We start from the raw sequence: 13,079 nt of genomic DNA, 5'->3' as shown, positions 1-13,079 counted from the left end.
ATTATTACCCACTAAACTTTTGACCCCAAATTTGTCCTATCTAAAAGAAATGCACAGACAAGTATGGAGCATAGACAGAAATAAATAGCTGACTGCCTCAACTTGAGGCTCATCCCATGGGCAGGCACCAATCTCTGACTCTATTAGTGATGCTCTGTTGTGCTTGCTGAAAGGAGCTTAACATTTCTTTCCTCTGAGAGGTTCTACACAGCAATTAACTGAGACAGATGCAGATATACACAACCAAACATTGAATGGATGTTGGGTCCCCTATAGACCAGTTAGGGGAAGGATTGAAGTCCCTGAAGAGTACGGCAGTGCCACAAGAAGACCAACAGTGTCCATTAATCTGTACCAACCAAAGAGCTTACACAGGATGGTCCAAGGGACATACGTAGCAGGAGGCTGTCTTTTCTGGGCTCAGTGAGAGAGGATGTGCCTAGTACTTCAGAGACCCGATGAACAAGAGTAGGGACATATAGAGGGGCATCATCTCCGAGGTAAAGTGGAGGAGGTGGAGGGGAGGAACTCTGGGAAGGACTCAGATGAGGAATTAATTAATACAAAGGGGGTAAATGTGTCATTTTACATACTTGATAGCATTCAAATGCAATATTTTCAGGATTTTGCTCAAAAAGAGAGTTTTTTCCATAGAAATTATCACCAAATTTTTTCGTCATCAATTTTCAAGTCATTTTTCTGTTAAATCCTTTGAACACACAAATGTAACAACTGAAACTGTATAATTCATGCCTGCTGTTTTTCCCTTCCCAAACAAGTTAACAACCAGGAGTACTTCTGTTCTTTTCAGTCCTTTAACTGATTAAATGAGGTTTATCTAACTACCAGAGGCAGTGGCAATTTGGTTCACTCAAACTAAAATCTACACGTATCTAAAAATCAACTATGTTGACATAAAATAATAATGATCACTGGTAAGCAATTGTCTGGCTGTGATCTCCAATAATGTTGACTAGAAATTAGAGAGTATTATTCTTGATTTCATAAGAGTGAGATTTGTTGAATGCTTTTCATTATGAATAAGCTGGGACTTTCGCAGATTTTCCTACATTGATCATGGGGTCTTTACCCTCAGTATGTAAAACTATCCAATGACTATGCAGTCTGAGAATGATGTAATGCCTAATTTTTTTGCCTAGCTAGATAGCCAATGGGACCATCCATTTATAGAATTTTGGCAAGGTTCCCGAAAAGGATCTGCATGCCTAAAGCTTTGCATATTTAAAGTTGAGTGCTTTCATATTCCACCAGTAGAATATACCAGTTCAGAAGACATTATTGGTTAAAAAAAAAAAAAGTGTGCCATCCCCAGTGACTCACTGGGAAAATGTTGTTTCTTGTGCTCCTATCTGTCTTGCTGGGAAAAGTCTAAGTTACAGAAGGAGAAATGTTTCTACCAGGGAACAGAACAATGACTCCATTGAGTTGGGGATTAAGATTTCTTCATGCCTGCCTTGAATCAGGAGGAAAAGAAAGACGCTACTGTGTTGACTGCTGTGGTTGATACCAATGAAAACACCAATAAACAATTAACGGTTCTCCAGAGAGTATAGTCGAGAAGAGTAGAGTACTGAAGTGGGAATACTTGTACTGTAGGAAACCATGGGCATATTCAAAGAGGTTATGGCCAAAGGAGCCTTCTAAAGATAAAAGCGAGGAGGACTGCGTCAAACACTTTGAAACAAATGATTCTCTTTGGACACAGTCATTAGTAAGAGTGGTACTATCAGTTTGAGGTTAAACAGAGAGTTGCAAACCATGTTTTTGTTCATTTCATGAGGCTGTGTTAGTCTCTATAAACACTGGTAGATTTGATCACCTTTTGCAATAGCTGCTATCACATAACCAGAACCTCCTGGGATTCACTTCTTTCTATACGTAGGTATTTACTTATTTTGTTAGAGTTTGAGACAAATGCCTCAGTTTGGATTTTACTAACTTTCACATTAGCAAGCCAGAGGAAATTAAACTGTTCCACAACATAATTAAGGAGTAGGAAAAAATTATGTCTGGAAGACAAAGGAATCCTTGGGGCATATATTACTAATATACATTAAAGATAATTAAGGTCAATTATGATGGGGAGTTAATAGAAAATTACAACAACTCAAAGCTCGTAAAACTGCTAATGGTCTAGCCCACTCTGTTGTGAAGACATGGGTCACATACAGAAGTAAAATGATACAACCAGCTGAGGCACTTGCTTAGAGCAAAGGAAGGAAAGAATTGAAAGTGACAGAGGTGTCACAGCATAATTATAAATGTGAGTTGTGACTACAGAGTAATGACAGAAGTGTAGAGTTAAAAAAAAGACAGAGTCTGGACTATAATTTTCATGAATATTTATTCTTTTGTTATGAATATATACTGTGCGAACACAAATATCTTGGCTTTCTTTTCTTTCTTACCCTTTTGCCTATATGATGTATTAAAACTATTTACAGCATTTGAAAATCAGTGATTTTTATATCATATACACCCATGGGTTTTTCTATGGAATATTTGATTACATGTCTCACAAAGAACCATGTGTTAAAGCCTCAGTTACTGATATACCATGATGTTCTATATTTCCACAAGCAGAACCATGAAACAAAATAGACCTTTCCTCTTTATAAACTGATGAATTCTGGTATTTTATCATGGAAGTGCAAAACTGCTTAACACAGTCATCAAAGACAATAATAATCACTACTTTAGATCGATTGCTTCTTCTGTCCAGAGAAAGTCATGAGTACATTTACAGTTGTATTTGGGCTAGTTGTAACATATTTGGGAGAATCATGACTGTATTATTATCTGTGTGAGGGAATTAAAAATGAGAAAAGGATATATTTAAAGATGTCAGAGAGAATAACTCCTGAGTTCCTTCCACACTCTCAGATCTTTACTTTGACACAAAGCAACAATTTCTACTGCAAGTCAATTCAGTTCAATTCTCTAGACACTATCAAGTGGATATTACACAACTGGATGTAGTTATAAAACTACCCAGAGGAGAGTCAGATCCCAGAGGGTATGATCTCATATCCACAATACATCTGTCTGTGCTGATGCCCATTGTATGATGTCCTTCTTCAGATAACCCAAAGCATTTGCCCAACTCAACTGACATCAGAAGTTCTCCTGATGCTATTCTTGGTTTTGTTAGCTTGATAGAATATCTCACAAAAGTGAGAAAAACAGTCTACTTATTACTGATATTTTATAAGAGAGACAACTTCAGAAATAGCTAGGTGGAAGAGGGTACAGCAAAGTTATGTTAGAACACCAGCCATCAGTGCCTTGGTCCCAGCATGATCACGCTCACTCTTCCACTACATGTTCATTAATACAAAAACTCTCGAAATCTCACCTTTCAGGGGTTTGTATAAGGTTTTATTATAGAGGTGTGATCAATTAAATCATTACACACTTGTAGTTAGGGGGAATCTCTGGGTACTCTTCCCTCTCTAGAGATTGGGAGGCAGAGTTCAAAGTTCCAGTCTTCTAATCTTATATCTGGTTCTCCTGGCAACCATACTTCATGCAAAAATTGCCTTATGAACTCAAGTGCGGTTGAGAGGAGAATGTTATGTATGACAAAAGATCTTACTTTCATTCCTACCACTGCTACCTTCCTTCCTACACAGTTACAGAAGTCCGGAAAAATCAAATATACATTTATGTTTATATTGCAATTTTTTCACCACCAAGGTGACAAAGGTAGGAATTTGGATGACTTTTTAATGTTCATCAATTTGACTGGGTCATGAGATGCCTAGCTATGTGGTCAAACATTAGCCTAGGTATTTCAGAGAGTGTCTCCTGATGAACTTGACATTGAAACTGGTCACCTGAGTAAATCAGACCACCCTCTGAAATGTAGTACGTCTCACCCAACCTGATAAAGGTCTGAACAGAGCCATAGTCTACCATGGAATGGGGTAATCTTTCTCACTGTCCTTATGCTTGAACACTGGTTCTTTTATTTAGGTTTCTGCCTTTTAACCCAAACAGATACAAATGTTGCTGAATCTTGAGTTAGAGGACCGGATACTAAGATTAACTTTTAGAAATGTTATTCTTTATTAATATTTGTGTGTATATGTGGGGGTGGAGTTTGTGCAGTATAGATGGTCATACTCATATTTTACCACACTCATATAGAGGTCAGAAGACAACTCTCTAAACTTCTGTTTATACCTGTATTAACTGATCCATCTCACTGTTTCCTTATCATTAAATATTTTGTGTTTCTAACTTGTCAACTGACAATATTTGGATATATGGACTTTTATCGTTTTATGAACCAATGTCTTTACAAAATACCTTTTTGCATTGATAGATGAAAGCTAGATGAGAGTTAGAAAGATTCATACATGGATACATAGATTATACATCATAATTCTGTTTCTTTAACTCTTACAAAATTCTTAAGAAAATGAAATTAAGGCCATCCTTTCTACAAGATAACAAATGAAACCATATTTACAGGCTATTTGATTTTATAACTCAAAGTCCTAGATTCATTCAACTAGTAGAACTAATAATTGAGGTACTTAAGATTAGAGGCAACAAAAATCAACATCTTAAAAGTCTTATTTTTATATATCAGCAGTGAACAACTGAAAAACAAAAGTATGAATGCAATTCCAGTTTCATTAATGTCACGTGAATAAAATGCCTAGGAATAATCTTAGTAAAAAGGCTATTACACATGGTGCAAAACATCAATGATTTTCAAAATAAATTAAATAACCAAATAAATGGAACCTATTTACTGTTTGAGGAAGGAAAACAATATTAAGATGGCTTTTTCCCTCAGAGTTCAAAAGACTCAAAGCAATCAACATCAAAAGCTCACCCATGTTTGTTTATTTGTTAGAAACTGATAAGTAATTCCTACTCAGAGGAACTCACTATCATTCAAGCTATAGGATTCAAACCCAGGGACCCTGAAATGCATTACATTCCTATTTTAAAACGGTACTTTTTTCTAAAATGTTAACTTGGTCTGGTATCAGTTTAAGGGTCTAAAGTCTAAAGTCTTGTCTAGCTCAGAGATGAGTGAGAATCAAGGTCTGAGTCATTCTGACAAAGTTTCATTGAGCACTAAACCTGTGAAATCCAATACCTCCTGCAGTTCTAAAATACAGAGCCGGATAGAACAGCACAACAACTGCCATTTAAAACGGAGAAATAAGGAAAAGAAAATTTCCACACAAGTAAACAACAGGACCAACAATATGACCCTAAGGTTTGATCAAAACCTTTGGCACGATGCTCCAGGTCTTGCTTCCCTGGATTGGTGTCGGGGTCCACCACGGCCAGCAAGGAAGACACGACACTCCGGATTCTTCTCAACAGCCTTTATTCAGGAACACCTCAATGCTGAGTATGGGGGACCTAGAGCTTGGAGCGCGCTTGCCTTATATTCCCTCTCGCTGGGGAGGGATGATCTGTCCTCCAGGGATTGGTGTAGTGCGACTCGCCTGATTAGCATAGCGCCACCTGGCACTAGGAATGTGTATATGATTACCACAAAGCAAGCCGGATATAGGCGCCATCTTGGCGGGTGTGGTCGGGGCCGCTCCCTACAGATTGTTGCTTAGCAGTCTTATTGGTTACACCCACATCTGCTGTTCTTGTAATCCATAATCATAGACCATTGGTTCCATAAATCTCAGCTCATGAAATTGGGCTCATTTACATGGCCTCATTGGATATTATACTACTTAGAAGATATTGTTTTGTTTTGTTTTGTTTTGTTTTCCAATATACTGGTGGTTCTCTACCTTGGTACTATGGTTCTCAGAGGCATCTCTGGCAATTAGATACAATTACCTTATAGCTTACTTAGGCACATGCACTATGAATCTGAATCTATACAACTAGAGTTGCACTTATGGTGAATATAAAGTGAAGCCCGGAACTGAATTAGAAATATCTTCAGCAAGATTGTAGCCAGGGTGATGATGCTTCCTTTTGAGTAAGCCAGCCTTCAAAATCTTAAACTTGAGACTCACACATGAAAACCTTCCACAGTGGTCTTTGGGAGTCTTCTGGGTCATGGCATTTGTTCAGAACAATAGATTTTGCCTTCTGTCCATATTACTGACTGATTTCCCGAGTATCTCAATGAAAAGAAGCTGGCTTCCACTGAGCTCCCAGATCATTTAACTTGCCCCATTCTTTATATTTTCTCTGGAAGTATTTCTTGCTTTTTGTTGTGTTGTTGTGTGTGCTGTTTTTTGGTTTCCCTTTTTGATTAATAGAAAAGCTAACATTTTTCTACAATTTTGAGTTCTGCTTTATTTTGTGTTACTGTTCAAGGTCATCTTTCTTCCCATAGTCAAGGATAAACCACCAGGCCACATTGATGCTATCTTTAGAAGTTACCCTTGCCAAATATTCCATTTCTTTTGTCATGGGGTTCACAAAGCATTTAGCCATGTTTTTTGATATTTTATAGTAAGCATTCTTCTGCTTTCTAAGACCATTTTTTTTTCATTTCTAGCTGAGACCCTGTGTCAGGAAGATGTTTACTATATGTACATTCTTCCTCTCCTGACCCATTCCAATGCAATTATTTGAAACTGTTGATTCTCAGCAATCATCTTTCTTAGCCTGGAAATAAATTCTCTTTCAGTGTCTGCTTCTTAGTCAGTTTCAAAACGATTTCATATGTCTTACACATTTCTATATCAGCAAACAGCTTTATGATTAGTAATTTTCAGGTAATTATGACAAAAATACCATGGACTATGTAGTTAATAAACAACAGAAATTTATTTTTCATAGCCCTAGTGTCCAAATCAAGGTGCTGGCAGACTGAGTATCTAACAAAGGCCACCGTTCTAATTAATGGACACTCATGAAAGGGCTATTTTTGGAAAGACAGACAGACATAGCTATGCCTCTCCAGAGCATCAGAGTTTATAAAACAACAAAAAATTCATGAGTTCTAATTTTTGTGCCTTTATTTCATCATTTACTTTTAATTTAATGTGGTAAACATGATCATTGGCAGACACTGGCTTATTTATTTCTAATCTTAATTACTAGCATTAACTTTTAGATTGCATTTTTACATTTTAGGAAACGCATATACACAAGAGCCCACACATGTACTCACATATCATACATATGTACTATAGAGTGGCAGTGAAAGGATTGAATACATTTCAGTGTTCCAAGGTGGATACTCTAAGTTATAAAGCTGACACAATGGCTTGAAGAGTCATGGGTGATGAGCCTTGAAACAGCATGCTGAGTGATACAACGACACAAAAGACCGACAAATTACTTTTATTTATTTATCTATTTATTTATTGAGATGTGCACAATGGGCAAATTTAGAGATTTACAAATTACATTATCAGTTCTAAGACCTGTACCTGGAAGTACATCAGAATGAATATTAATGCAGGCAGAGCCTTCCTTTGGACATGATGACTAAGTTCTACAATTTATGATGTTGATGTCTGTACAAACGATGATTGTAAACCACCAAGTTGAGCATTTTAAATAGGCAAACCACATGCTGTAGAAATTAAACTTCAATAAAGATATTTTACAAAAGAAAAGGAAACTATCATTAGCCTCATTTTCATGATATGATTCCCCTCTATCCAAGGACATCTTCCTTCAAGGATATCAGTAGAATGTAAAGCAATACCTTAATCACCAAAATATTTTACAGAGATCACTTTTGCCAACTTTAATCAAAGAAAATTCTTCAAGGAAACTCTAGATAACTTTGACTCTGAATTAAGCTCTGACAAATGTCCTTGTCCTTGCAAAGGCAGCACAGCACCATGAAGAGGCCAGAAAACAACTGAAATTTGTTTTTATTTACAAATAAATTAACACTCTAGAAGCAAATGTGACAACCTCAAGATGTTACAAAACCATTCAGGTAACATTTATTGAACAATGATAAACTGTTTCTAGAATTCAACCTCCCCCTGAGTTTTCCATGGGGTTAAATAGTATGTTGGTTTCCAGTTCTGACTTGATGATCAGCCTGAATCCCTGTATTTGAGAGCAGGGTTAAGATGGAAGGCCACTTTGATCATGGAATTACAAGCATACTCCATGCAAATTTTCCTAAGTGAAGATGTTAAAAATGATGCTAATTTATTATTTCACAGTGTTTTTATTTGTTGCAAAAAAATGAATGACTTTCTTTTTTTTTTTTTTTTTTTTTTTTTTTTGCATTTCCCAGCATGCTACAATACTAAGGAAAACGTTTTGAAGACACGAATTTTAAAATAAAGCTGCATTGCTTGGGACTCTCACTGCAATTACAGGGCACATGTGGCAGCCTGATACTAGTACTTAAGTCAATAATGCTAGCAGTAAAAGCAATACAACAATCAGGATGTAAATAGATGCTTAGTCCCTGTGTATTAGTTACTTTGAACTTTATAACCTTTGAAGTATCTATTATTAACCACCCGACTTTGCTGATGAGAAAATTGAAGTTAATAACTTGAAATACATGCCTGAATTCTCAAAGCCAGTGAGAAATTTCATGTAAAGAACTGTGTACTCTCAGATAATTGGGTAATAATCACAGCTCTGAGGTCATAGCCCCTGTGTTAGCTTGTCTTTGCCTCCCGTTAAGCACCTAGAATTAACTGCTGAAAGGTTACAACTGTCATTTGTGCTATTAAAAATATTCTTGACTCACTGCCTACTGAGCTCACAGTCTGACTGTACTTCATTTCATATCTCTCTTCCTATTCGATAGTGCCATGGGATCGGTCTTGGCTCATGATTTGTGACCAAACTAATCCTAATACTATCAAAGGAGTAATATGCTGAGCCTCTTCTGAGTCAGACAGGATAGAGGGAAGCTGTGTTGAGAGGGATACAGTGACTACATTACTCTCCCTTTCATTGGTCTATCATGGGCCCATGTGCTCCATCCACATAAAGTCATGTTTCCACATGATTTAATGTATTGATAATGCTTGGTACAGACCGCACCTTCTTAGAACCCTGCAGGGAACAAAAACACTGTTCGCTAAGCTAGTCTGTATTTTGTTCATTGTAATGTCTAGGCCATGTGATGTATAATTAGCTGATTCCTTGGTGAATCCTGTGAGCCCATGGTGAGTCCTATGCTGTAACATGTGCTTTCTGGATCAGATGTAATGTAATATGAAATGCTTACATTGAGTATGCCTAAGACGTCATATGTATGTATTCCTTCATGGTGATATCAGCAGAAATACTAATGACAGGCAAAGCACATTCATATCTGGAATGTGTGCATTTTGAATGAACATGATTCTCTACCCAAGCCTCAAGAACAGAAGTCCAGTGTAATCAGTCTGTTACCAGAAGGAGATGCTGGATAATGTCTCATATACCAGGCACGCTGCTGCAGGGAGGGTGTCATTATTGGTCCATGCTGTAGAGAGACGAGACATGTAATAGTAGAACCTGAAGGTCAACGTGGTGAAGAAATTCTTGTATTACTGACCTGCACATGAACTCTGATTTGGGAGAGTTATCACAGAGTATGTGACTCCACCTACCTTATCTTTGAAACATCTTTACAATGTGCACTCCTGTGGGATGTTTCACATACCAAAACAAAGCAATACCAAAAACAAAACAAAACAAAACAAAACAAAAACAAAACAAAACAAAAAAAAAATAACCAAAACCCTTTTAATTGGGAGCAGACAGCAGATCCGGAGTGATAGGCTCACAGAGACTTCCCACCTTTCCAGTTAGCAATCTAGTTCCTTGAACCTGAGTGGACTTGTAGCTTACATTAAGGTGGGGCTGAGTATCAGAAGAAATGTCATTTGCCTGTTGGTTAGTGAAAGGGGTAAGTTATAGTCAATTTTTCCTGTTATCTCTTATTTTCTTCCCCTTTCCTCTCCTCTTCATCTTTAATTACAGGGATCAATATTGTTTTTTCTGCCTTGTGAAACTTCATGATACCCAAAGATTGGAGTTGAACATCGGCATAAAGAAGTAGATCAGTGGGACCATTTTTATGACAATTATAGGGATGTTATATATATATATAAAGCATAATGATGATATCAAGGACATCTGTGTCCATAGCAACAACGGAAGGTGGTTTGGCTGATTAAAATCAGGCAACACTCCTCAAAGTATTCCTACTAACACACAGAGCACGTTTTAGGCTGCGATCTGAGCTGTGTATCTGGCCTTTGTTCTATTGATCTTTTGGAGTCTGTTTTTATATGTTGTCTGGCTCATGCTATGAGTCACAGTATCATTAAGAGTTTCCTGGTTCAAAGTCTGAAAACTGGAAACTTCAGATTTCTCTCCATAGCTACAGTGAGATTAGAAAAGAAAACATAAATTGTTTTAATAACGAGCATTCTTTGTAAAGATCAGCAAAGAGTCATTTTCAATGAGTATGTGTGGAAATGTGCTTTACTAATATATTCCATGGTTCTTGACCTAAAAACCACGACTGTTTGCTTACTAAGAAATATAAGATAGGCAATCTGTAGGATAAAACCAAAGGAGAAATTGGGACCAGACTGTCATTTCACAAGTCTTACTAAAATTGACAGAACTATAGATAATTCCTGGAAGACTGGCTGAACACAGTATTTTGGGGGCAGAAACCATAAGGAAAAGAAACAAATGTGTATATTTAAGTGGCCAATGACCAGGCTGGATGCTATGTGGGTCATATCCTGAAACACATTGGAGGTCCATAAATAGTTAAAAGGGAATATATTGAGAAACTGTCTCAACCAGAAATAAAAATATTTAAATCAGGAATCCTTTTATCTGTCTCCCCTCCTCATTTTCTTTTTACAACCAGTGTTAAAACCAGCTGGCCTCAAAGTGGAAGTCCCCTAGCCTCAGCCTACCCTGTGCTGAAATTACAGGCATGAGCGCCCCATACTTGGTTCTTACATGAATCTTCCTTTATAAATTTTAAAAAAGAGAAGAAAAAAAGGTAAGACCAAAACGAATAAATGATAAGAACCGAAGCTAGTTCTAACATATATCAATGTGTACTCAGCTTTTGATTAATTTTTGAGTCTATGATAGACAAGCTATGAACAACTAAATAGTTTCAGCTTTGCACTGGCAATAGGAAAAGTCACACAAGATTTGTTTCTTTCTCCTTGCAATACCGAGGGCTGCAGGCAGTCCTTGGAGCTTGGAAACATTCTTGCACATTAACTTCAGGAAGAGTTCCAGGAGAAAGCTATATTAGAAAGTAGCTGAAAATAATTGTTCAGCCTCAACTTCCTTAACTCGTCAGTAAAAAAGACCACAGAGTTCAATCACCGGGTTTAAAAAAAAAAAAAAAAAAAAAAAAAAAATCAATCGAAAACCAGGAGGTTCTGATGTCTTTAATTTTTGCATTAGTCTCTGTAGAGACAGACTTGGGAAGGGGGCAGAGGGGGGAGGGGAGTCACAACCCAGGTAAAAGACACTTTTGGGCACAGGAAATCAAGCTGGGTCAATTGCTTGTGCCTATAGATCCTGCCACCTCGCACACAAACCTGGTAGCCCTTAGCTGTGTCAGCGCGAGAACGCCACCTCCTGTCCTCTGGCTCTCCACTGCCCACCCTGGCGGGGTTCCTAGAGTCACAATTTCAAGCCCAGCTGCGGATCAGAACCACGGTTCGGCAGGCCCTGCCGCTCTCCCGCCCTGGCCCGGTGCCGCGGGCTCCCGCAGTTCCGCGTCTGCGCATGGCCGAGGGGCAGGAGCTGGGCTGGCCAGGGAGGCGCAGGGCGCCTCGGGAGCCAATGGGCGCGCGCGGGGGAGCCGGGCTGGCGGCGGCGGCCGGCTGGGCGCGCACTGCCGAGATGGACGGCGAGCGCCTGGAGTCGGGCTCCTCGGAGCTGGCGGTAGGGGAGAGCCCGCGGGGCGGCGCCCCGATCCCGAGTGGCAGCGGTTCCTGCAGCCTGCTGCAGGCCGGTGTGCTGGATCTAGACGAGGAGGAGGACGACCTGGAGGTGTTCAGTAAGGTGAGGGCAGGGGACGTGGCCATGGCCGTGGCGGGGACTGCCTGTCCAAGGAAAGTTCCAGGGTGACTCAACTCTCCGATGGATCTGGAGCTGGGGACAGTACAACCCAAGCCTGAGCCAGTGGTTCCCTCCTCCTCACTTTATCTTACCAGTGGCCGGGCCAAGGCTCATGGAGTCTGAAAAGTTCTGATTTTTCTTCCCTCTTCGTCTTTCCATTTTTCCTCGCTTGACAGGGACATTCTTTACCGTGGGCGGGTGGCCTGAAACTGCTCCTTCTCCTCCAAGCTTCTTGATAATTCTAATGTCTAGGAGAGTGATTGCCTTAATGTAGGGAAGTAGTTTTTTGATTTACTGTTGTTGTATGTAAATGAGAGAGTTGAGTCACATTCTAATGGACTCTGGAAACCTGTGACTATTGGGTGTAGAAATCCTTTCAGCATTGAGAAAGCCTGGCCACCACCACAGGGTAAGCTGAAGATTTTAAATTGAGCAGTTACTCTGGTCCAACCCTCGGCTCCAGTATGCATATTTCCTCCCCATTTGCCTTGGAAATCTGACCTCGAAGGCACTCCCTGGCTAGTGTTATAATTAGAAAGAAATGGACATATGGGGGATAGTGGTAGACTTGCCCTTCCTGAAAGTTGGGAGGAAAAATAAAACAAACTTTCTTATGGCACAATCCAGTGTCTCAGCAGTTTTGCAGAGTTGCCTTGAGGGAACATTGTATCAATGACTGAGGCGCCTGAACAGTAGAGACATGTGTCCTTGAGGTGTTAAATCTGCCCTCCAACTTAAAACTGTTATACTGAAGTCAGCAAGTAACACACTTGGACTCCAGGGCAGAACTCACAAACATCATTTTCCCACTTAGAGCATGCGAGGTTGCCTTCTCAGTGGATGGTGTATCAGCTTAGCCTTTCTTTTGTATTCAGATTATTAAACTGGAATTTTTTCATGTTTAGCTTCAATTCTATAAAATTTTAGCATCTATTTATTATTTGTGTGTTTGCGCATAAGCACGCGCGTTCACATGCATGTTCCTTTGTGCACAGTTGGAGATCAGAGCTCAGTCTGCATTCCACCCT

At 39.1% G+C, this 13,079-nt stretch overlaps 1 protein-coding gene across 1 annotated transcript in view; it reads left to right on the top strand.

Moving 5' to 3' along the window:
* The first annotated feature begins 11,810 nt into the window (after positions 1 to 11,810).
* The window catches only part of SNX7 (sorting nexin 7), an 86,035-nt gene continuing 84,766 nt past the window's right edge, over positions 11,811 to 13,079 (top strand). The window contains exon 1 of the mRNA XM_080916576.1: positions 11,811 to 11,994. Coding sequence (XP_080772702.1) covers positions 11,833 to 11,994 — 162 coding nt within the window. The 5' untranslated portion in view covers positions 11,811 to 11,832. The remainder of the gene's footprint in view (positions 11,995 to 13,079) is intronic.

This window comes from Micromys minutus (assembly GCF_963924665.1).
Source record: "Micromys minutus genome assembly, chromosome: 4".
NCBI lineage: Eukaryota > Metazoa > Chordata > Mammalia > Rodentia > Muridae > Micromys > Micromys minutus.
Note: the sequence above shows the minus strand (reverse complement) of the source record. Positions and strands in the feature narration are given on the sequence as shown.